Source organism: Vulpes vulpes, chromosome 12 (genome assembly GCF_048418805.1).
Source record: "Vulpes vulpes isolate BD-2025 chromosome 12, VulVul3, whole genome shotgun sequence".
NCBI classification, from domain to species: Eukaryota; Metazoa; Chordata; class Mammalia; order Carnivora; family Canidae; genus Vulpes; species Vulpes vulpes.
Genome location: NC_132791.1, coordinates 138,790,371 through 138,815,942, shown reverse-complemented (window position 1 = coordinate 138,815,942; position 25,572 = coordinate 138,790,371). Strand labels below are relative to the sequence as shown.

The following is a 25,572-nucleotide window of genomic DNA, read 5'->3' as shown; positions in this document are numbered from 1 at the left end:
TGAAAGAAAATCGGTATCAATGAAACATATGTCATCCTTCTAGATTGACAGACTCAATACAGCAAGCTGTCATTTCTAACTGAATTAATCTTTACCTCTAATGACATTTCAGTGCCAAAGGAAGTGAAAAAGGGAAGGGGAGTTGATGAAAATATTTTATGATTTCTTCTTTTGGAAGAAAACCCACTTAATAGAATACACAGGCAATTTCATGTTAGATTTGAGACATATTCTAAAATTACAATAATTTAAAAAGTGTTCTCCTGGTGCCAAAATAAACACAGAACAGAATATAAAACTTAGAGGCACCTGGGTGGCTCAGTGGTTGAGCATCTGCCTTTGGCTCAGGGTGTGATCCCAGAGTCCTGGGATTGAGTCCCACATCGGGCTTCCCACAGGGAACCTGCTTCTCCCTCTGATGATGTCTGTCTGTCTGTCTCTCTCTCTGTGTCTCTTATGAATAAATAAAATCTTAAAAAAAAGTATATAAAATTCCATGCACAGCTTGAAAGCTTCATAGGAATTTGGTATATGGAGTAGATGGCATATCAGTACTGGATAAAAAGTCATTTTTTAAAAAGGAAAAAATTTAGAATTCAGTATTAGCAAGCATTTAAAATGAATTTCAAAACAATATTAAAATCAGAGATGAATCTTTATTCAATATTGATGGAGGGGCAGTCTTACTTAGAAAACATCTTAAAGGAAAAGGAAACGTCATAAAGAAAAAATATGAGAGATTTTAAAATGTTAAAAATTTTTAAATACTGTAAAATGATAAACTAGAACATTTGTTACATAAAAGTGTATAAATATTGTTAATGTAAAGAAAATGCTTAACGTCTAAGAAAGAAAGCATCCCAGTAGAAAACAATTGGCAAAAAGAAAAAAAAAAAACATAACCAGGAAATGTCTTTTAAAAGAAGTCATACACTTAATAAATATCTGGGAAATGCTAGTTTAAAATATAAGTATTAAAAATTTCCCGTATTTTTGGCAGTTATTGTGCAATATTGTAACACACAGCATTAGCGCATGAGAAAACATAAACCTTTACTGAAGTAGAACTAAGATGTTCAAAATAATATATTAAAAATCAAAGACAAAGTGAAAATGCCTTCATAGAAGGCAAGTTTGCAGTGCAGTTTTAAAAACCTTTAAAATACACATGCCTTCCTCTCCACATCAAGAAAATGATGAAATATTAGAATTTCTAACATTGGAAACAACCTAGATCTCCAACAATAAGGGATTCACTTACATACTTTATGGTGATTCATAGAGTGGAATACTGTGCATCCATTTAAAATGAAGTTGATGTGTATTTAATATCAAGAATGATGTTTCTTGGGGTGCCTGGGTGGCTCAGTTGGTTAAGCGTCTGCTTTTGTCTCAAGTGATGATTCCGGGATCCTGGGATCAAGCCCCGCATCAGGCTCCCTGCTCAGTGGGGAGTCTGCTTCTCCCTCTCCCTCTGCATCTCCCCCTGCTTGTGTTCTCTCTCTCTGTTAAATAAATAAAATCTTTTAAAAAAAGAGAATGATGCTTCCCATTTATTCATAAGTGCAAAAAGCAGTTTAGAATGGTGTACACACAAAATGATTCCATTTTATGATTCAGTTACGAAGAACTGCAGGGTCTAGATGGATATATTTTAAAATGCTGCATCTGACTGATGGTTGGTGGTTTTTCCTTTTTGAGGGTTTTGTGCCTCTCTGATTTTTCTAATTTTTCTGCAGCGAGCCTTTTTCATGTGTGCAAATTTCACTTTATATGTTTATATTAAAATTTGTATTAGTATGGTATAAATTTAATTTGAAATTTGGAATACAGCTTTTTTCTTCATGATCTCATCCTCCATCCTGTGATTTTTTTTTTTTAAACCCTCTGTGCTGAAAGAAGATAGGCTCCTTTCTGTGCAGTCCCTCAGATACAGTGAGAGCAGGTCTAGGACGTGTCTGTGATGGTAGAACCACTGAGTCATTTGGAACTGCTTCATTTGGAAAGTCCAACTCCTGAGGGCTCTTGGGCCTGATTGGAACCAGAGCCTCCTTTGTCTGCCTTCTGCTCTTTTATGAGGATTTTTCTGAGCCCTGTGACTTCCCTCAACCCCAACCTCCTCTCTGTCAGGACTCCAAACAAGAGTACAAATGGAAGCCCCACATCCATGTGTTCATAAACAGTTAAAGAGTGATATTTCAACGTCATAAACTGTTAAATGAAATATATTCTCTTCTCCTGTGTTGACAAATATTCCTTCCTTTTTTTTTTTTTTTTTTTGAAACTATGGCTCTTTATTTTCATGTGGACAGTTCAAAGGAAAAATATTCCTTCCTAATGACAGAACAGAAAAATATAGTTAGGGGCGCCTGGGTGGCTCAGTGGGTTAAGTGTCTGACTCTTGATTGCGGCTCAGGTCATCATCTCAGGGTCCTGAGATCAAGCCCCGTGTCAGGTTCTTCACTGGGCGTGGAGCCTGCTTAAGAATCTCTTTCAGGGGGATCCCTGGGTGGCTCAGCGGTTTCGCGCCTGCCTTTGGCCCAGAGTGCGATCCTGGAGTCCCGGGATCGAGTCCCGCGTCGGGCTCCCGGCATGGAGCCTGCTTCTCCCTCTGCCTGCGTCTCTGCCTCTCTCTGTGTCTTTCATGAATAGGTAAATAAATAATCTTTAAAAAAGGAAAAATATAATTTATTGTTTTTACATGTCTGAGAGTTTTGGCAAAATACCAAAGATGACTAGATTTAGTTATTACTGCTCAGCTGAGTATTCTGTTGATGGACCAGCAATTTTTAGATGAGTCATAAAATCAGGACATAACACAAATCATGAGCTATTATATATTTAGGCAGGACCACTGATTTTTACACTTAATTTTAGAAAAATGCTAATTATGCTACAAAAGACTTTATATTAATGTTGTTCTATTGACAGTAATGGTCCAACGCAGGGATCAGCAAACATTTTTTGGAAAGGTCAAGAGAATGTTTTAGACCTTGTGGGCATATGGTCTCTGTCACAGCTTGCTCAGCTCTGCTGTCAGTGTTCAGAAGCAGCCATGGACAATGGACATGGCTCTGTGTTCCTAAGACTTTATTATAGGGGCGCCTGGGTGGCTCAGTGGTTGAGGGTCTGCCTTCAGCTCAGGGCGTGACCTCGGGGTCCTGGGATGGGGTCCTGGATTGGGCTCCCCAAAGCCTGCTTCTCCCTCTGCCTCTGTCTCTGCCTCTCTCTCTGTGTCTCTGATGAATAAATACATTATTATTTAAAAAAAACACTTTATTATAAAAATAATTGAATTTGAGGGCCAGAGTTTGGCAACCCTTTGCCTAAGGATTTTTAAAGTGTAAAGGAAAAATTTGGACATCTTTTGATCCAAATTGTAAATTAGAGGAAGTATAAAAATTAAAATGATCTCTTTTAGTTTTCATAAGTGATTTTTCTTTGTGAGTATTCCAAGTTATCAATCAAAATCCAAAGGTAAAATATTGGCTATAATGAGTAAATATGAAAATTTGAAACCAAAAAACTAAAGTTGATTCTTTTAATTAATTTTTAAAATGGTGATTAAATCTTACTAAATGTTTTCCAAAAATTAGAGCTATTTTGAAGTCTAGCTTTCAATGTGCAACTGTCTGCCCTTGAAAAGACCCAAGTGTCCTACTTAGTCTGTTTCACCTTGACCCACATATTTTTAAACAGATTTTATGTATTTATTCATGAGAGACACACAGAGAAAGGCAGAGACATAGGCAGAGGGAGAAGTAGGTTCCCTGCAGGGAACTCGATGTGAGACTCAATCCCAGGACCCTGGGATCACCCCCTGAGCCAAAAGCAGAGGCTTAACCACTGAGCCACCCAGGCGCCCTTTGACCTACATATTTAAAAGGCTTTGTGTAGCACTACTTGCTTAATTGTACAAAGTGTCCCTCGACATCCGGGTACAACTGTTGTGAACACCGGGCTGACCAGTAAGTACCTCCAGGACCGTGAATTTCCATAGGAGGTGACGCAAAGAAAGGAGCGCTCAATAATACTAACCAATGATATTTTCCTATCAGGAAGATATTTCATGCTCTGTCATCTGCGCTATGGGATAAGTGACTTATCCTTTCTCTCCGCTAACCGCTTCCTCACTCAGATCTTCCCCAAACCAGATCCGTGTCTACCTTCTGTGTCAGCAGCAACCCAAACGCATGGCCATTGTCAGCATTCAGACGTTTGCGAAGACACAGGGCCATGATTTTGGAGAAGCTTCCCTGGGGATGCTTCTCAGCCTTAGTCATGAGAGTGGATGTTTGGGGTCATGGGTTGCATAAATGGGAATGGTAAATCTGTGTGTGTAAGATGAAGACTTTCTAAATGGTGGAGGCTCTGAGCAAGGATGCATCTTGTCCAAGGGCTGTGGTGATACTCTCCACGGGGGTCCTTGGCAGAGCAATGGCTTTCTCCTTCTGAGCGGCAGGTGGCACAGCCACGCCCAGGGACTGCGCTTAATGGACACTCCTGAATGGCTTTCCTGAAGTTTGGTCTGCACACCTCATTTCTTTTCTTTTCTTTTCTTTTCTTTTCTTTTCTTTCTTTTCTTTTCTTTTCTTTTCTTTTCTTTTCTTTTCTTTTCTTTTCTTTTCTTTTCTTTTCTTTCTTTTCTTTTTTTCTTTCTTTTCTTTTCTTTTCCTTTTTCTTTTCTTTCTTTCTTTCTTTCTTTTTTTTTTTCTGCACGCCTCATTTCACAGTGATGTCCTATCTTGGAGGTTTTCTTTGTAGCATTGAAGTGAGATTATCTTGGAGGTTCTGTTCCTGTGATAGAACGTGTATCCTTTTCTCCTGTTCAAAACCAGGGAAGCTGGGGGCCCCGTCTCCTGCTGGCAATTTTTGAAAGAACATCCAGGCAATGCAATGCCCTGGACCCTATAAAAACCACATGTTTATGTCACTTTTCCTGTTTGAAATTTAAAAGATATGTTGACTTAGCACCTACTCTGTGGCCAGAACCTAACAAACAGAAGAGAAAAGAAGAAATCAAGGAAACCTAAAGAAGCGAATGCCCCACTCTTGCCAAAACGTAACAAAGGACCTTCCTTGGGGTTTCTCTGCCGTCGTGCCCTCTGCGCATCCCTCTTGGCCTCCCCGCTGTCCTCAGTTTGTCCATCCCCAGGCAAGGAGAGCAGGTTTCTTCCCTTATCTCCAGCAACACATATGCAAAGAGCTGATAATTCCAGGCCGTCTGAGGGAGCCCTGCTCTGAAGCAGCTGTCCACAGTAGCACACAGCTGATAGCAGGCCTCTCCGATGAATCATTTATAAAACTCCTGTCATAGCCTCGGTGAGCCTTGATGGGGCTTTGTGGTGGCGGCCAGCACAGAGCCAGGAGAGGTGCCCACCTTTGGCCCCCACCTGCCCACTTGGGCTAGGAACCCTTTCTTCCCCTTCTGGATTGTTCAGCCTCTAATGCTGGTTAGAGTACCAGGTAGGACGGAGGAAAACCCATTCTGCTTCTCATCAGGGCTCATGGTCAACATTAACTTTCCAGCCTCAGAAAGCACTGGAAGGGGATTTGCCCTCCACAAGGGAACTTTATTTTCCAGGGATTTGAAACGTTTCAAGGTGGTTGGGCCCTCCCTGTGTGTGTTGTATTTCTAGAATTAAGGAAGAATGCTCTATCACAGAAAGAGAGGGAACCAGAGGCCGGAGGGTGGGGGGCTGTCAGTGGACCAGAATCTAAGCTAACCTTTGTGTCCCTTCTGCAGCCTGACTTCTTAGACCTTCCTGCATCTGAAATGAAGGGGCTGGATTAGGGGATTTCTGCAACTCCTCCCATTTTGGCATTCAGGGCTGCTGCTGCCTAGCAGAGCGGTCCTCCCACTTGTCTTTGTCTAGAACATTCTTCTCTTTTTAATCCCACTTTCTTCTCTTCCCCTACCCATCCCCAACTTCCTTCTCCCCCCCACTCTCTCTCTCTCACACACACACACTTCTGAGGGTTCGTAAATATTTATCAGACTTTAAACCCCGACTAAATTATACTTCATCTCTGCTATTTATAGTCATTTTTAAAACAACTAGTTGTAGACTCATTCATGAAGATTTATTTCCATTCTAACTCATTCTAACTCTTCATTCTAACTGAGACATCCCCTCAGTTTCTTATACACTGACTTCTTCATTCTTGAGCTTTTCATTTCACTGTATCTGTTGTTCAACTGAAATGCAGTTTAGGAGATTTTTCCAAATACCTCCATGCAAAAGTTTCCAGAATCATTGCATATCTGAGAACGTTACTATTTTTTTAGGATTCTATTTATTTATTCACGAGAGACACAGCAAGAGAGGCCAAGACCTAGGCAGAGAGAGAAGCAGGCTCCATGCAGGGACCCCAATGCGGGACTTGATCCCAGGACCCTAGGATCACTCCCTGAGCCGAAGGCAGACGCTCAACCACTGAGCCACCCAGATGTCCCCTGAAAACGTCACTTTGATAAGACTTCAAATGAAATACAGCTTAGCTCAGGATAAGCGTCTTTTCTCTTTTCAAACTTGAACAACCTGTGGGCACTTACTAAGAAAGTGTAATGTCAACCCTCCCACCTCTCAACCTTGTTTGTCAAGTAGCTAGTTGCAGTGTTATTGTGTTAGCCTTTCTGTATGACTGACTATGAAATGCTTGCTTTATGCTCAAGCACCCCAAATTTTGCAAATATTTTTCAGAGCGTGGTTCTCTACAAGGGCAGGAACGAGTAGTACAGATTTGAGGAGGTGCTTGCTTTCGGGTGATGCAAGTGTTCAGTTCTACACAGGACAGGGTGGAAGAATTATTGTTACTTTTTTGGTTGGTGCATCAAGAATGTCTAAAGTTCAGGGGCTCCTGGGTGGCTCAGTCGGTTGAGCATCCAACTAGTGATTTTGACTCGGGTCATGATTTCATGAGTGGTGGGATTGAGCTCGGTGTCAGGCTCCATGCTCGGTGGGGCTCTACTTGGGATTATTTCTCACCTCTAACCTCTGCCCTTTCCCCTCAAATAAATGAATAAATAAATAAATCTTTAAAAATATATATTTTTAAATGTCTAAAGTTCAGAGAGAAACCCATTGTGGAGAGGCATGACATGTTACCGTCTTTCTCCAGGTGATTTCTTAGATTCTGATCATCTTAAATATTTAAACATCATTATTAGGTTGTATGTGAATTTTAGTTTTTAATGTTAGGGTTTTTTCCCCTCTGGATATTTTTTGACATCTTGGTAGGATGTTGGTAGAAGCACATCAGTTCCCAAGAGCCAGACACCTTCATTTTTTTAAAGATTTTATTTACATATTTGAGAGAGAGAGAAAGCAAGAGCACAGAGGGAGAGGGAGAAGCAGACTCTCTGCTGAGCAGGAGTCATGACCTGAGCTGAAGGCAGACACTGAACCAACTGAGCCACCCAGGTGCCCAGAGTCAGATCCCTTTTTAAGAAAAGACTTTGGGATCCATGGATACAGAGTTAAAAATTATATTTTAAATCTGACACAGTCCCCAATGGAATAAACTTGGAAGGAGAAAAGCAGAGGGGGAGGCTCGGAGCCTTGTAAAATATTGGCCTATTTCTGTATGTGCTGACTCAATGAATGAGATGCTTGGTGGCATTGCTTGGGAAAACTAAGGTCCTGTGCAAACATAAAGGATTCGCCCTTGAATTTATGATCTAAGATCTTGCTCCTTCCCTTTCAGTGTTATTCTCTTCTCTGACTGGGATGCAGATGTATTTTCTGCCCTTTTATGAAGTTCCCCCAAATTATCAACCAAGAATCCTGGACTTTTCTCTAGAACCTCCCCTGAGAGCACCAAGGAACATAATGCGGCTTTTGTTTGTTCGGTGGGTTGGTTGATTTTTTAAATACCCTTTCTCCCTTTGACATAAGGCCTGGGGAGAGTTAGAAAGCTCTCTCTTTCTTTGGTTGTTCGCTCCCAGTTTCAGAAAGAGTTTCCTAACCACAGCCTTCATGCTTGACGATGACATACCTTGACGAGGGTTGGGTGATTAGAATCGTGCATCTAGATTGGGTCAGCATGGGAGCCGGTTCCAAAACATAAGTCTTCCCCTCCCACAGAAGCCAACTCAAACAGTAACTAAAGAGAGTTTTCTTTCCAGCCTTACAAGTCACGTTTGGAGTGGAGTCCAACAGAACAACAGCAGGAAAAGAAATACTGATGTGGTTGGACCTGGGCCCGAGGGATGGTGGGCTGACAGCGCTGGGAGTCTCTGGCAGCTTTCTCTGCTCCAGGCTCACGCCATCGGGGACCCCTGGGAACTACCTTCAGGCCAGGGCCATGCAGAGAGCGTGTTTTTCCTAGAATTTTCTGCTGCCAGAAGCTTCCAAAAACAGACGCATTGTTTCTGTTTGGTTGTGTAGCCGAAGAAGAAAATATGTGCTGTGCAAGGGCCAGATTTATTGACTCCTCAAGGTAAATTACCTTTGTGTTCCAACTCTCCAGACTTTTCCTGGCAGCCTGTCCTTGCCTTACGGAAGAAAGCCCTAGAAAAACATGTATCTTCTGCCTGTTTGCAAGATTCCAAGCAGAATGATTTGTACCCTGCCATGAATAGGGAAGTTTGTGCATTGAATGCTCGTAGGTTTGGACAAAATATTGGAGATGACCAATAACATCGACCACAAGAGTCCTCCTGATGCTGCCTACATGTCTGGGGAAGTTCAAAGAATACGCACTTTGGAGCTGAACAACCCTAGATTTTCATTCTGTCACTCTCACTCATTACTGTGTGTCTTCAGACAAGTAGCAAGGCCTCTCTGAACTGATCTCACCACTCATCTCCTGGGCTAGGGGAACACCAAGGGAGCCTTTATTTGGACTAACCTCAGCATCATTGATTTGAACTGTGTTCTTTCAGACCTCATTGATTTAGAAATGAATTCTCTTGATGCAAGTTTGCCCTGCCTCATGATTTATACAAATCTTTTTTTTTTTTTTTTTTTGGTGTAAGTGATTGGTGGAGTCACACTTCAGAACAGAGCAGTAGTGAGGCCGTGCAAAGTTCTAAGCCTGACAAGCTAATAATGAATTTAAATCCTGCACCATCCAGGAGTCTTGGAGGTGGGATGGTCCTAGAGACTTGGAGGACAATACTAGTCGTACTGTTTTGCTTACGAAGAAGCCAAGGCCCAGAGAACCAAACGATTTGCTAAGATCACACATTTTAGGAGCTGCAGAACCAAAATGAATCCACATTTCTATGCCCAATTTTGAGTTTCCCATAAAACTACGTTGTCTTCATGGAGACATGTGATCCATCGGTGCCATATTTTGTGATAAAGTCAATAATGTTTAGTCCTCATCAGCATTCTTAGGCAGAAATCCTAACTTTTAAAAACTGAGCCTGAGTGGCTCAGTTGGTGAAGCATCTGCCTTCAGCTCAGATCATGATCCCAGGTTCTCGGGTTCTCAGGATCCTTGCTCAGTAGGGAGTCTGCTTCCCCCTCTGCCACAGCCCCTGCTCGGGCTCTCTCTTTCTCCCCCTTCTGAAATAAATATTTAAAAAATAAATAAAAAGAAAAATTAGTCCCAACTCTACTTAAAGAGAAACATTTTTCCCCCTTTTTTAGAGGAACAGGAGCTTACTTCTTTCTCCAAAACAATAGTTTTGGGGCAGGGCTTATCTGTTTCTTTTAGTAAAATTCCTATCATTTTAGGATGTGTAAAAATTAAGGATTTTCTTTAAAAACTGCTTGGTTCCCATCATAATTCAGCTGCCCAGCCTCCTCAGAACGGTGCTGTCTATCCTGCAACAGCCAGATCTCTAGCTCCTCAAGCTTGGATCCTGTTGGAAGAGCCCTCCACCGCACCCAACAACCTGCATGCTTTCCTTCATCCATTCCAGCTTGTGCTCTGTGTCCAGTTTCCTTTATCGCTGATATTAATATCATCTTATCACATAATATCATCATATCACTGACATTAATCTTACCATCCTCATCTCATCATCTTCACTGTCAGCTGCCCTAATGCAGACAGACAGATTCTCTCTATCTGTATTCGGGTAAGAATTTGGGTTCTGCCAGAATCTTCACAGCCGCCCTCTGGACAGCTTTCTCATATTCTCAAGTTGTCCATCTTGGGTGTATTCCTGTCCTATCCCTTTTGTCTGCTGACTTTCTCTCATCTGTTGCAACGAAGTGACCTTGCACTAGGCATTGGGGTGTCCATCTGTCACCTTCCATATCCAGACAGTGGGAACCTGTGCATGCAGCTTAGTTTCTCTGAATCTCAGCTAGCTTATCAGAAAAATTGGGGGACACAATGCCTATCTTATCTCACCTGGAGCGATGTAAAAATTAAATGAGGAAACAATTGCTAAAATGTTTTGCAAACATAATGCATTCTTCAGATATTTCTGTACCCCTGTCCACACTCCCAGAGACACATCCACTATGATGCTGTGAATACCACTGTGCACATAGCACTGTGAGAAATCAGTGGCCCAGGTGTGCGACAGAGATTATGTGGCTGCTGCTCTGAAACTTGACTTGTGCAAAGGGGAAAAGGTCATTGAGAGAGCCCCTGATTCCTACGGATGGGAGGTCAGCTCCTTTTCCTTTATAATCTTTCAATGAGTTGGTTGGAAACGTAATTGACTTACTAAATGCACTATTTTGAAGTGCCTGTTTTTCTTGGAGAATTATGGAGATTGGTCCGTTTATTTTTTATGTCTTACAAATTTTTTATTGAAGTATAACCAAATTCAGAAAAGGACAGAAATTCTGCATTATGGAGTGGGATATTCCCATCTCTCTAGAACTGCCTTCCAATCACTCATCCCCCCAAGGGTAACAACTGTCCCCAACATCTAACACTCTAGGTGGGTCTTGCCTGTTTTTGGACTTTTTACAAGAGAAATAACATGGTACATACATTTTTGTGACTTGCTGTGTTTGTCAACATTGTGTTTATGGGATTTACTCACAAATGCTGAGTCATTCATGCCATTCTATATATTATTTTATATATATTTTATTTCTCTATAGACACACATGTATATATATTCAGTCATATATATATTCAGTCTTTTACTTTTGATGGATGTTTAGGGAACTTACCTTTGGGGCTGTTATGATTAATTATGAATGTTCATGAACATGTCTTTTGATGAACGTATGTATGATTTCTATTGCATTGTTCTCCGACCGGAATTGCTGGGCCAGACTGTATGCATAGGTTCAGCTCTGCTCGATAGATCCAAATAGTTTTCTAAAGTCATTATAGCTCTTTATACTCAGAGCAGTAGAGAGCCAGTTGTCCACATCTTCGTCCACACCAGGAATTCTTTGTGCTTTTTGTTCTATCCATTGAGGTGGGTGTATGCTGTTGTGTTTTAATTTGCATTCCCTTGATGACTAATGAAGTGCAGTACCTTTTCATACATTTATTGACTATTTTGATACTGTTTTTTGTATGCAGTGCCTATTTAAGACATTTGCCCATTTTTCTTCTTTGATTTTATTTCCTTTTAACTCCTTGATTTGTAGGAACTCTTTATGTATCATGGCTAGAAATCTTTTGTCAGGTATATGTATTTTAAATATTTTCTATCATTCTAATGGTTGCCTTTTTACTCTCATTGGTATCATTTGATGAACAGAAATTCTTATTTTTAATAGAGTCCAATTCATTTTTTTCTTTGTGATTCTTCCTTTAAGAAACTTAAGAAATAGAGGGATGAGGGGGAGGGAGCTCAGAGGGGATGGGGAGGAGGAGGGAGAGTTTGCAGGAAATAGGGAAGAAGAAGAGGAGCTCAGAGGAGATGGAGATGAGTGACAGTGGGGAGCTCAGAGGGGATAGTGAAGAGGGAGCAAGGAGCTCTCAGCCCTGAGGCTCAGCACCTGACAATGGCTTGTGACTGAGCAGGACTGTCCCTTTCAAGTCTTCGCATGCCCTGAAGCACCAGGTATTCTATTTAATGCTCAATTTACTGGTGGGGAGAGCAGGGAGTGGGGAATGATCCAGCCTGGGGCCAGGTCCTTGCAAGGCTTCCCCTGTGCTGGGTCCCCTTCACAGGCCAGAGGACCCTCCTCCCCAAAGCAAGAGTCCTGGCACTAGACTGGTTAGCCCCATACAGATGCCCTGTCCCACCCTCCCCTGCTACCTGAGGCCTGTGGGAAGTGGTATCCAACAGAGGGGGAGACAGAGAAATGAGCCAGAGTATCAGGGCCAGCAAGGGGCCCCCTCTGTGCACCTGAGGGCCCCTAGGGCAGAAGCAGCCTAGTGCCTGGGGACAAAGCAGTGGGGGAAGAGAAGCCTAGAGAGGTTGGGGGTGGGGGTGGGAGGAGGAAAAGCAGCTGGAAATGAAAAACATGCTATTCATCTGGCAGAAGGGCTAAATTGGGGCATCTGGGTGGCTCAGTGGTTGAGGGCTGCCTTCAGCTCAGGTTGTGATCCCAGGGTCCTAGGATCAAGTCCCTCATCAGGCTCCCCACCCAGAGCCTGCTTCTCCCTCTGCCTGTGTCTCTGTTTCTCTCTCTGTGTCTCTCTCATGAATAAATAAAATCTAAAAAAAAAAAAAGAAAAAGAAACTTAAGGAATATCTGCCCCTCTCAATCGTTAAAATTCTCTCCTAAGGTTTTTTTTTCCAAATGATTTATTATTTTATCATTCATATTTATATGTACCAGCCATCTGGAATTGGTTTTTCTATATGGCGAGGCATCAAGCAAATTAAGGATTATTACAAAGTGGGTTGCACACATTTGCTCTTTCTCACCAAAGAACACAACAAGAATTACAATATCCAAAAAGTAGAAGTACCCAAAGGTCCATCAGAGGATGAATGGGGTACACCCGATATGCTCCCTACATACAATGGAATATTAGGCAACTATAAAAGGAAAGGAATTTTGACACGTGTTCCAACATGGAGCTATTCTTTCAACCATGAGCTAGTCATTCAAGCTCTCCAGTCTCAGCTTACTCACCTCACCTGAAGAATCAAGCCAAAGGGCTGGGGAATCTGGATCATAAGCAGCATTGACATGACCATTATGGCAAGGAACATACCAAGAACTGTTCTTAAGAAGATGACACCCAGTGTTTAGAATTTCCGGCTGCCAGGAGAACCCCATCTAGTCGAGATCACAAGGATCCAGAGAAAGTCACAGCCCCTCTGACATGTTCCTGGGACATCCACACACCTGTCCAATGAAGGCCTTATATGTGTGACATTCAGGCAATGACAGTGCCTGGTTGGAAAGCCATGAACTGGAAAAGCCGGTTATTTGCCTGTTATGGTGGGAGAGAGAGATGAGCTGTTTTTAAGGGGAATCAATTTATTCCCAAGCCAACTGGCACAATTATTCTTAGAGGGAAACATTTTGGTGACACTTCCACGTTGACTAGCAGCCCATTTTGTAATGATTCTTAATTTGCTTGTGAGATCCCCTCTTACTCTTGCCTTCCTCAGGGAAAAACAAAACAAACCTTTTCTAGTTTTTCCTCACAATTCTGGTTTCTACCCACTTCCCCATCCCCATACCTACTATTAATGTCTCCAAATCCTCATCGTTATTTGGAGGTGACGTTGGGAAAGCCTTACACACTTAGTCGGGAAGTTAAGGCCTCCTAGCACCTACACCTCCCATCATCCAATTCATCCCCAGCTTGTTCCGTAGGTAGGGAAACTTGACAGGTTTACTGCGTACACCTTTCTTCTCCCTTAGCCTGTATGGGATATCTCCAACGCTTTTGTGTACTGGGATGGCTTTTTCCCTCCCCCTTCAGGCCCAAGGCCTGGCACAGAGTAGAGTCACAGTGGAAGTCTCACTCAGGTAAGGAAGGATGATTTGCAGGTTCTCTTGAACACTTTGAAATACAGTATTCCAAATTACACATGTATTGCATTCTGTGTGATGGATGAGCTCTGTTTTGAACATTAAAATTCAAATTGCAGTAAGAGAATGAATAAAGAAATTAAAAGGGAGATTACTATTTAAAGAATCCCTTTGTGAGTCCTTTTGCAATGTTAGGTTCGTTAAGGATTTATTTAGACTATCACTTCTTCCTTTTTGAAAAAAAGTGGCTTGCAGGTGGTTTCCAGTTAACTAGACTCCCTACCCACACTGTAACCCCCATGCCCAACCAGCCTGTTTTCCTCACCCTGTAGATGACAGCAAGTAATGTGTTTTTCTTCTGAAATCCTATTTTAGCAGTTTCCTCTTCAAACGCCTATTGACCTACTCTAGTAAGAAAATTTAAAATATGGTTTCTTTTTTTTTCTTAGAGACCTCAGTAGGATTTTCTCTTGTGCTGCACAATCTATAGCCAGAATCTGTGCTAAAGGGCTGCTGGAGATCTGTGTGTTCCCCTGAGACGGAGGAGAGGGAGATTGAGATCCTCAACCAGTAGCTTCTTCTTTTTTAAGACTTTATTTATTTGAAAGAGAGAATGCAAGCACAAGCAGGGGGAAAGACAGAGGAAGAAAGGGAAAAGCAGACTTCCCGCTGAGCAGGAAGCTAGATGTGGGACTTGATCCCGGGACCCCAGGATCATGACCTGAGCTGAAGGCAGACACTTAACCAAGCCTCCTTAGCTTCTGAATGCTAAGGTGCACCACCAACCAGTAGCTTCTGAATGAAGTATGTTCTCTCTATATTACTGGTCAAAAAAGAAAGCCTAGTAGTTAAAAGTCAGAAATCAGAGGAAAGGAGGCAAGGATTCAGAATTTTTTTTTAATCACCAAATACTCTTTATCATCACTTCCCTGATACTTCATGTTTGCTTCTGCTATTCCAGACTTTTTTCATGCAGTTGATCAAATTCCATTCCCTGAATTATTCCAACAATGTCTGGATGGATCTCCTGGCTCATCTTGTAAAAGCATAACATAAGCTTCCAGAATGGGTTGGCCTTGCCACTTTCTTAGTTTTCTATGGGGAGATGGGCAGTGACAAGCCCATGAATTCATGTCATGCAGTGACGCTAATGTCACATGTTCAGTAACAGCAACTTGTGTCTGCATGGTGATGACAATGAACTCTGGTTGCTCCTTAGTCCTCCCCAAACCTTAGGGTCTTAGAGTTTGCAGGACCCATTTGCAATGAACACCCCTGGGGGGGGGCAGGGTGGGGGACGGATGACTTTAAAGGTTCTTTTGCAAAAGGAATTGCAGATTTCTTAAAACAACAGCAAAAGGCAACAGAAATCAGATAGCTAATTATCATGTCCTTCTCCAAGGAAAAAAGTAAACAAAACCAGACTAAAATATCAAAGACAGCAAAAATCTGAGAATAACGACATCACTGAACTAACCCAGGGTCAGTGGCTTATTGCCACAGATGTTCAGGAATTTGTGCCAAAAATAATGACAATGGGAAGCAGAATAGGTTTTTTTCTTAAATTTTTATTTAAATTCCAGTTAGTAAAATATACAGCGTGATATTAGTTTCAGGTGTACAATCAAAACAAGTGATTGGACACTTCCATACATCATGACAAGTGCCCTTAATCCCCATCACCTATTTCCCCCATCCTCCGACGCCTTCCCCTCTGGTGACCATCAGTTCTTTACAGTTAAGAGTCGGTTTCTTGGTTGGTCTCTCTCCTCTTCTTTCCCTTTGCTCATTTGTTTCTTAAATTCCACATATGAGTGAAATCATGATATTTGTCTTTCTCTTATTTTGCTTAACATAATACTCTCTAGCTCTGTCCACATAGTTGCAAATGACAAGATTTCATTCTTTTTGATGGCTGAGTAATATTCCATTGTATATAATGGATCTCTCATCTTCTTTATCCATTCAGCAGACAGTGGACACTTGGGTTGCTTCCATAATCGGCTATTGTACATAATGTTGCTGTAAGCATTGGTGCACCTGTATCCTTTGAATTGGTGTTTTTGTATTCTTTGGGTAAATACCTAGTAGTGCAATTTACTGGGTCTTAGGGTAGTTCTATTTTTAGATTCTTGATGGCCCTCCATACTCTTTTCCACAGTGGCTTTACCAGTTTGCATTCCCACCAGCAGTGCAAGAGGGTTCCCCTTTCTCCACATCCTCGCCAATACCTGTTGGGGAATTAGAATGTTTATGAACCAGTTGAGTGATGTCTGAGACAGACTTGAAAGTAATTCATTTGTGGAGGAGGGAGCAGAAACAGAGGGGGTTGACAATGAAATAAAATTGGCCAGCAGTTGCTATTTTTTGAAGTTGGATGTAAGGTACACAAGATTTACATTAGCATTCTCTCTACTTTGGGGTGTGTTTGAAATTTTTCTTAATATAAAGTTGGCAAATAGTATAGGTGGGATGAAATTACAGGACGTTAACAGAGGCAAATTCACATAACACAAAGTATATTTTTTTTACCACAAAGGCAAAATAGAAACTCATAACCAAGTTATGGTAAAAATGCGGTAAACGAACTATTAGAATTAAAAGTAAAAGATAAAAACAATCTTAGATAACACCTACACTAAGAAGGAAATTAAAAGTACAAAATGCAATTAATTAAGTATTTATGAAAATGACAACAGTACATGTGAAATTTGACCAAGTTTGTGTGTAGAGGGGAAATAATAGCCTCAAATGCTATCATGACTTGTGAAGAGGGATTGGAAATAAATGAAGTATCCTGTTAAATAAATTAGAAGAACAGCAGAGCAGAAATAGAAAAAGAACAAAGGGATCATTAAAAAGCTAAAATGCAAATAAAATAACTTAAAAAGATAACAGAATCAGGCAGCCCCGGTGGCTCAGCGGTTTAGCACCACCTTTAGCCCGGGGTGTGATCCTGGGGACCCGGGATCGAGTCCCACGTCGGGCTCCCCGTATGAAGCCTGCTTCTTCCTCTGCCTGTGTAGCTGCCTCTTTCTCTCTGTCTGTCATGAATGAATAAATAAAATCTTTTAAATAAATAAAAATAAAAATAAATAAATATAAGATGACAGAATCTAGAAAGCAGAAAGAAAGGCAGAAAAGACCAAATTCCTGGGGATTATAAAATTACAGTCCAGACTGTGGATGTAACTGCTCAATTGGGTGACTTTTAGAAACATATTAATTGCCAAAATTGACACAAATCAGAAAATTTATAAGAAACCAATAACTATGGAAGAAACCAAAAAGATACTTGAAAACTCTTGTTTCTTTCCTATCCTTACCCACAAAGCATCAGTATAAGATAGCTTTGTAGGTAATACTCACCAGATTTAAGGAACAGAAAATTATTTTGCTGGGTGCCTGAGTGGCTCAGTTAATAGTTAAGTCTCTGACACTTGATTTCGCCTCAAGTCATGATCTCTCAGAGTTGTGGGATCGAGTCACACGTCGGGCTCTATGCTCAGCACAGAGTCCATTTCTCTCCCTCTCTTCACTTCCCTCTGCCTCTTCCCCCACTCGCATGTTCTCTCTCTCTCTCTCTCAAGTAAATAATATTTAAAAATCTTTAAAAAAACTATTTTGCTACTTAAACTTCTCTAAGCTAAAGAAAAATGTGAAACATTTCTCAACTCATTTTATTGGTGGAATAATTCATATTCTAGCAATTGATTAAGCTATTGATCAAAAGAAAAATACAGAAACATCCCATTAATGAATATGAATGAAAAATCCAGAGCAAAATAATGATGAACCAAATGTAGGACTCTGTTAGAAGAATAATGTATCCGAATCAAACGGATTGTATTCCAGGAATAATAGTGAATCCAGTATAAGAACATTTAGATGTTTGATTCTTCCCACAATGGATCAAAGGACAAATTTCGTTTAGTCATTGAAATGAAATCTCCAAAATACATTTATTCTAATATTGATTTGAGCTAGAGCTATTTCTTGTAAAACTTGGAATTAGAAAGGCAGTGCCTTAATATCAAACAGTGGAGGTAATGGTAGTACATTCAAATTGGAAGAGTAAGGGATGCCTGAGTGGCTCAGCAGTTGAGCGTCTGCCTTCGGCTCAGGTTGTGACCCCAGGGTCTTGGGATCGAGTCCCACATCGGGGTCCCTGCAAGGAGCCTTCTTCTCCCTCTGCCTGTGTCTCTGCTTCACTCTGTCTCTCAAATAAATAAATAAAATCTTTAAAAAATATAAAAAATAAATTGGGAGAGCAAATAGGTTTCATCTCTCCTGCTCATACTTTTGACAGGCCCTGAGATTGATCAAGGCAGCAACATCTGCTCCATGAAGACCCCAGTGGCATATTTTTCTTTCGAAGTGGCAAAGTGATCCTAACGCCATGAGGAAGAGTAAGCAGATGAGAATTGAGAACGTTTTGAACAACAAAGAGCCAGAATTCACTTTGGCGTTGTGAAAAGATAACATAGTAACAGTGTGTGAGAGCTGTCACACTCATTCCCCTTTTTGCTTCCCCCCCACCCCCGCCATCCTCCCCCGGGGACCTGATGCCGAGAACCCTGGACAGGCAGATCACCATGGCTGAACGTGTTGAGAGGAACCAAGATCTGTAGAGTGTTGCAGTGATGGCATTTCGAATTATTCAATAAAAAATGGATTTAAGTCTTGTTACAGGAAAATTCAGAAATTTTCAAGAGAAGTGTGTTGTGTACCAGGCAGTGGCATTATAGTAAATAGAATTGTTTATAAGAAAACTGCAGAAAGGGCTCAGGGTACCATCTCATAGTGGTATGATCATGTTTATGGTGATAGTCTAATTTACCTAAAGAATTTTTTAAAAAAAGATTTTATTTATTCATGAGACACACAGAGATATAGGGGGAGGGAGAAGCAGGCTCCCTGCGGGGACCCCGATGTGGGATTCGATCCCAGGACCCCGGGATCACACCCTGAGCTGAAGGCAGGTGCTCAAGCACAGAGCCACCCAGGCTGTCCCAAATTCGGAAATTTTAAAGAGAAGTGTGCTGTGTACCAGGCAGTGGCATTGTGTTAAATAGAATCGTTTGTAAGAAAACTGCAGAAAGGGCCCAGGCTATTGTAATAGCATAATGGTATGATTGTGTTTATGATGATAGTTTAATTTACCTAAAGAATTTGATGGAGGTTGCTTTCTTTCTTTGATGGAGGTTCTTTCTTGCTTTCTTACACAGCATCGTGTGTTCCTAATAATAATAAAATTAAAGAAAAAATTACAGAGCACTTAATTCTGTGTCAGGCAGTCTCCTAAAGTATTGAAGTATATTATATTCACTCGCTTAATCATCACAACAATGTAGGTAATGGGTAGTATTATTCCCCCATTTAAATACACAAGGCCCTGGAGAAGCTGGTGCAAGCTGGACCAGAACGTGGGAGGGTGGATGCACGCCCAGCTCCGGAGTCTAGAGGATGCTCCCCTGCTTGGAATGAGCCCTCCCTGCCTCCGCACCGCAGGGCAAGTCACCCCCTTTGGAGGCTGTCACACTCATTCCCCTTTTCGCCCCCCCCATCCTCCCCCCAGGGACCTGATGCCGAGGACCCTGGACGGGCAGATCACCATGGAGAAGACGCCCAGTTACTTTGTCACCCGCGAGGCGCCCGCGCGCATCTCGGCCATGTCCAAGGACACCAAGCTCATCGTGGTGGTGCGGGACCCGGTGACCAGGGCCATCTCGGACTACACGCAGACGCTGTCCAAGCGGCCCGACATCCCCACCTTCGAGAGCCTGACGTTCAAGAACCGCTCGACGGGCCTCATCGACACGTCGTGGAGCGCCATCCAGATCGGCATCTACGCCAAGCACCTGGAGCACTGGCTGCGCCACTTTCCCCTCGGCCAGATGCTCTTCGTGAGCGGGGAGCGGCTCATCAGCGACCCGGCCGGCGAGCTGGGCCGCGTGCAGGACTTCCTGGGCCTCAAGAGGATCATCACCGACAAGCACTTCTACTTCAACAAGACCAAGGGCTTCCCGTGCCTCAAGAAGGCTGAGGGCAGCAGCAAGCCCCACTGCCTGGGCAAGACCAAGGGCAGGACCCACCCCGACATCGACCGCGACGTGGTGCGCAGGCTGCGCGACTTCTACAGGCCCTTCAACTTGAAGTTTTACCAGATGACTGGCCAGGACTTCGGCTGGGATGGGTGACAGTGTAATTTAAAAAGAAAAAAAAATATCAAAATATAATATATTTTTTTACCGATCGGTAGAGAAATGGCAGTTTACTATTTGTGCTGAAAATGTTTGTTTCGGTATTTTTTTTACCCCCCCCCCCCCCCCCCCCCAGAGAATGTTAAGAGCATTCTGGCTTCCGCCCCCATCTTCATGGCATCACCAGCACCCAATATTTGGATACACAACAAGCAAAAAATACTTTTTGCATTTTTTGATGTTTTTTTTGTTGTTGTTTTAATGTTTTATATACATAGTCCTAAACTAGGAGCATCGGTCACCACGAAACTTTTAAGAAAATCCTAAGGGTAAATCAGTCCTCTCTCTGTTTCTGTCTCCATCTCTCTCTCTCTCTCTCTCTCTCTCTTCTCACGGGTCCCAGATAAAACTCTCTCTCTCCTTACATTTCCTCCTTTTTAATATTTTTCCCCGTGCCACCTCTTCCTGATTAATTATTAATTATTATTAATTAACCGTTTCCTGATTAATAACACGGCACACTAACCACAGTGCTTTCAAATAAAACTTAACCTTCTTCCGTCTTTCTGCTATGTGGTGTAAGAACGTAGCACATAGGGATTAGGATCCCCGTTTTACAGATAAGGAAACTGAGTCTCAGGGAGGTTTTACATGACTTATCCTAATAAGGTCAGATGGTTGGCCTCAGGCCGAACCCCATCTCTCACTTGTTCCCTTTTTCATGCCACTTCTTCCAGAGAGGATGAGAAGTCAGCAGTGTATACTCTTAGAAGCGGTTAGCTGGGGTGGGGATGGTCTGATATAGGACAGAGAGGGTTTCCTACTGCTCTCTGAGGCCTCGGTAGCCTTATGACACTCCATCACAAGGAGTCACCAGTGGTCAAGGACACCACTCGGACCAGGACACAGTATCTTTTAAGAGCCGGTCTGGGCTCCTTGAAGTGCCCCGAGATGCGGAATTCTCGGCTTGGCTGAGGTTGAGAGAAATTATCAGAGTCTTAGCTGGAGAACAAGATGGACAGTCACACTAGGAGAAGGTTAAAAAGGGTAGGAGCATAACTTACCTAGTTGTGGTTTTGATCATCTTTTTTTTTAAGGAAAAACGCACTTCAGTAAGAGCTTAGGAGTATGAAGCTCTTTTTGCTTTACCTCTTTTTTAACAAAGAAAATCTGCTTCTCTTTGTAATATCTCCTTTCTAATCTTGGAGTTAACACTAAAAGGATGAATAAATGTCACTATTTTTTTTTTTTTTGGCATGGCTGGAGGACCGCCACTTCGTCACTTTATTTTTCCCCACTTCCCTGTTTGTACCATGTTTAACCGAATGTTCGTTAATGTTTGGAAAATATTCTAAGAAATACAGATGTGGGTAAAACGGAGGTTTTTTTTTTTCTTTTCCTATTTCTCTCATCCCTCGTTTAAATAGCTCAAATAAATCAATAGTTTTATGAAGAGTATTCCTTTCCTCTCCAAGTGGGCATTAACAAGATTAGCATTAATGGGAATTAAATTGGTTTAGAGAGAAGCACATATGCACGAAATATATAAAACGTTTATAATTAGTCTGTCAGCAACATTTTATTACAGGTTTAAACCCAAGAGGAGAATGTCTCCTATCTCGTGTTAAGTTTTCCATGTATGCCAAAAATTTAAAGGACCAGACACTACGGTATTCCAAAATACTCTTTTTCTTCAGTGTTGTGAGTCCAAAGACACTAAAGTTGCTGGAAAATACACAGTGCAAATGTGCATCAACCATAAATGGCCTGCATCAGGGGAAGAAAGGCATTCCTGAGGAGCCTAACACAGGATTAAAATGCAGAGAAAAAATTATTAAGTTTCTAGGTATTCCAGCATTGCTCCAGACCTTTGAATTTCTGTTATGGATATCCCATTTATGAGAATTATAAAAAAATAAACCAAACAAACCAATTCCGGGTCTCCTTTGCCCAGTTGGCTTCCTTCCCTTCTGGTGTCCTTAATTTTCCAATGCAACACCCTGGTTTTGTTGTACTTAAATCATCACTTTTAGAAACAAGATACTCACCTCAAACTCTTTGCATCTTTTAACTTGTTTTGTTTGTGTCTCTGATCCTTTTATAAGCATTTGCTTGGCAATATGCAAACGTAGCTTGCACAAGGAAACACGTGCATCTAACAGTTGTATTGGGCAATCCTCCTCTTTTTGTGTTAAGAAATAATAAAAGAACAGAATTGAGTTTAAAGCACCTCTTCTTGCATGTAGAGTTTTTTCTTTCTTTTTTTTTTTTGAAATTCATATTATTTAAATAATGAATGACTACGAAGCCTTCCAGGAAAACTTTCTAGCTTCTAAAGTTTCAGAAGAGTGTCAGAAATTAATAGATCCCGACAAAACATATACAGATCTAGAATCCGTATACTCAAAGTTTCTTCCAGAAGAGAAATTGTATTTACTTCTGCTGTGTGTGGCTTCAGATATCTTTTATCCGTTTAGCTATAACAGTTAGTGGGTTTCTTCTTGATTTGAACATCTTAGCGACGCTTCCTCTAAGCTGTCTGCTCCATGGCTATGTCTGCTGACCTCCTGAACTCTTCTTAGAGGTGGAGAATCCTCTCTCCAGAAGAGCAACCAGAGGTCAAGAGTTTCACCCTGAACAGTTTACTTTTGAGGCCCCGTCTACGGTGTTACAATTCTGTAGGTCACTTAGTGATTTTTAGGGGAAATTCATTTATTCTGATGACTGGAGGTTAATAAGCTTCCAGACAATGGATGTGTATTACTCATGGAGTATTAATCCCACTGTACTTTTCTTAATTTCAAAGATCTTCAAAGTCAGAGTAAAATGTAATGGATCAAATCGCCATTTGGCACTTAATCCTCTCTAACTAGTTATGTGGGGGTTTAAAACATAATGTGTCTGGAAATTCTCTACTCTTGAGTTTGCTATGGTTGGAAAGAGGATCAGCTATTCTTTTAAAGATTTTATTTATTTATTTGTGAGAAACATACAGAGAGAGGCAGAGACATAGGCAGAGGGAGAGGCAGACTCCCTGCGGGGACTCCCATGCGGGACTCGATCCCAGGACCCCGGGATCATGCCCTGAGCTGAAGCAGATGCTCGACCACTGAGCCACCCAGGCACCTTAAGGATCAGCATCTCCTAAATGCCTTCATCCAGTTCTGTCAGCTAATATCTGCCAAATCCGTTACATGTGAAGATACTTAAAATTTGATGTGGCAATACATAAAGGTGCGTATGTCATAATAGTACAGTATGTTCACTAGCAGATTGCCCTTTCACTAACTATCCCCTGAACCAACAGCACTCTCCACTCTCACGAGTTTTACTTTCCAGACAAGCAGGTGAACACTTATGAGAACAGTGGCTCTCCCCAAAAGACAATTTTGCCTCTCAGAGGCATCTCTGGAGACACTTGGGTTGTCCCGAGGGGGCTTCTGGTGGGCAGATGCCAGGGACGCTGCTAGACACCGTGTGATGCACAGCAAAGCCCCCATAACAATGAATCCTCCTACCCAAAAATGTCAGCAGTGCTGAGATTCCTGGTTTAAGAAGTAAAACTTACACAGCTGGTGCACATCGGACGCAGGTCTAAAAAGCAGGTTCTAATGAATGCTTGGCTGGAAATTCTTTCCCTCATCACTCGGAGTTTTTCTCTTGCAAACCTTTCCTTCTCTCTCTCTCTCTCTCTCTCTTTCTCAGCAAATGATTCCATTATAGTAAGCAGATCAATGTTTAACGTCATGCCCTGCCAAGAGGAGTGCTAACGAGAAACATCACTGAACTGGTTTTTTTTTTTTTTTTTTTTTTTTTTTTTTTTTTTTTTATAGCTGAGATCCAGGAGCCTCTTACAACAAATGGATAATTGCATTTCTGTGAAGTGGAATCCGTCAACTTCGAGTGGAAGAATAACACCCCAATAAGACGTTTCTAAAGGTTTTTTCAAGTTCAAGTCTTGCAGATTCAATTTGCCTCCGTGACGGGGCCATGGCAGTATTTCTTGTTACCTGACACAACCGACCTGTCGAGAGATAGAAGTAAATGGCCCCACTTGTGTTAAACAGCAGAATTCAGATGGATATGCTGGGGCGTACAGAGGGCCCCGAGCTGCTGAGTACTAGCAAAGGAAGGCAGATGATTTCTGCCGAATTTTCTAGAAACCCCAGGGCATTGTGTCTCCTCTCCATAGAATCATGGAAGAGAGGAGCTTGTGATGGCCAAACGTGGGGAAGTGTGGCTGGGATTCAGTCCAATACAATTCTTCTTGTAGAAATAGAACACCCTGCCTATTGTCCTGTTATATCCTGTAATTACTGAAGAAGAATGACTTTTCAAACCCAAATCTCAAGCCCTGTTGGGGAAACATCCCCATTAATGTAGCCTAAGTCTGGTCCTTGAAACATCTTCAGTGTGCAAACGGATTTGCGTTCAGTCTCAATTATATGGATGAAAAACATAGATGGGAAAATGTATAAATCTGTGTGTCCCATCACAGAATGTTGGAATAATGGCAGGTCTGTCTTTCCTTTAAAATGTGAAGGAAGGGGTGCCTGGGTGGCTCAGTTGGTGAAGCATCTATCTTTGGCTCAGGTCATGATCTCGGGGTCCTGGGATCAAGTGCTGCATCGGCTTCGTGCTCAATGAGGAGCCTGCTTCTTCTTCTCCCTCCGCCCCTCTCCCTGCTCATGCACACATGCTCTCATTCTCTCTCAAATAAATAAATAAAATATTTAGGGGTACCTGGGTGACTAATTGGTTGAGCATCTGCCTTCGGCTCAGGTTGTGAGCCCAGAGTCCTGGGATTGAGTCCTGCATGGGGGTCCTCACAGGGAGCCTACTTCTCCCTCTGCTTATGTCTCTCCTCTCTCTCTCTCTCTCTCTCTCTCTCTCTCTTTTTCCCTCTCTCTCTCCCTCTCTCTCTCTCTCTCTCTGTGTGTGTGTGTGTCTTTCAGGAATAAATAAAGAAAAAAATCTTTGCCAAAAAAGTCTTAAAAAAATAAAGCTTGAAGAAAGGGTGAATTTGGAGATACTCTGAGGCAGTGCAACTTTATACACAGTCATAAAAGAGCCGATTTTAGTTATGCCAGGAGGAAAGAAAACTGAAAATAGAAATTGCGTCTAATATATGGACCCATTGTGGGTTGTTAGGAAATGTTAGTACGTCTCAGACTCAGTTCTTTTTTTTAAAGATTGTATTTATTTATTTGACAAGGCAAGAGAGACAGCATGAGCGGGGAAGGGGGAGCAGCAGAGGGAGAGGGAGAAGCAGGCTCCCCATCAAGCAGGGAGTTCAACACAGGGCTCGATCCCAGAACCCCAGGATCATGACATGAGCCAAAGAAAGACACTTAACCACTGAGCCACCCAGGTACAACCTCGGTTTTCAGTTCATTTTAACTATCCATTGTGGTCCCATTACTAACTATATGGCCAACAACCTAGTCTCCAGTTTTGCCATCAAAATAAAAGTTAACAATAAATAGGGAACATACTTTCTGCTGTGGATCCTTTTCCATCCCTCAATTCCTAGGTCTGAGGTTTCGGGTGCATCT

General features: G+C 41.9%; 1 protein-coding gene across 1 annotated transcript in view; it reads left to right on the top strand.

Annotated features, from left to right (window-relative positions):
* Nucleotides 1–22,248, top strand: part of HS3ST3A1 (heparan sulfate-glucosamine 3-sulfotransferase 3A1) — a 96,079-nt gene extending 73,831 nt beyond the window's left edge. The window contains exon 2 of the mRNA XM_026005690.2: nucleotides 19,393–22,248. Within this exon, the coding sequence (XP_025861475.2) occupies nucleotides 19,393–20,014 (622 nt within the window). The 3' untranslated portion in view covers nucleotides 20,015–22,248. The remainder of the gene's footprint in view (nucleotides 1–19,392) is intronic.
* The last annotated feature ends 3,324 nt before the right edge of the window (nucleotides 22,249–25,572 follow it).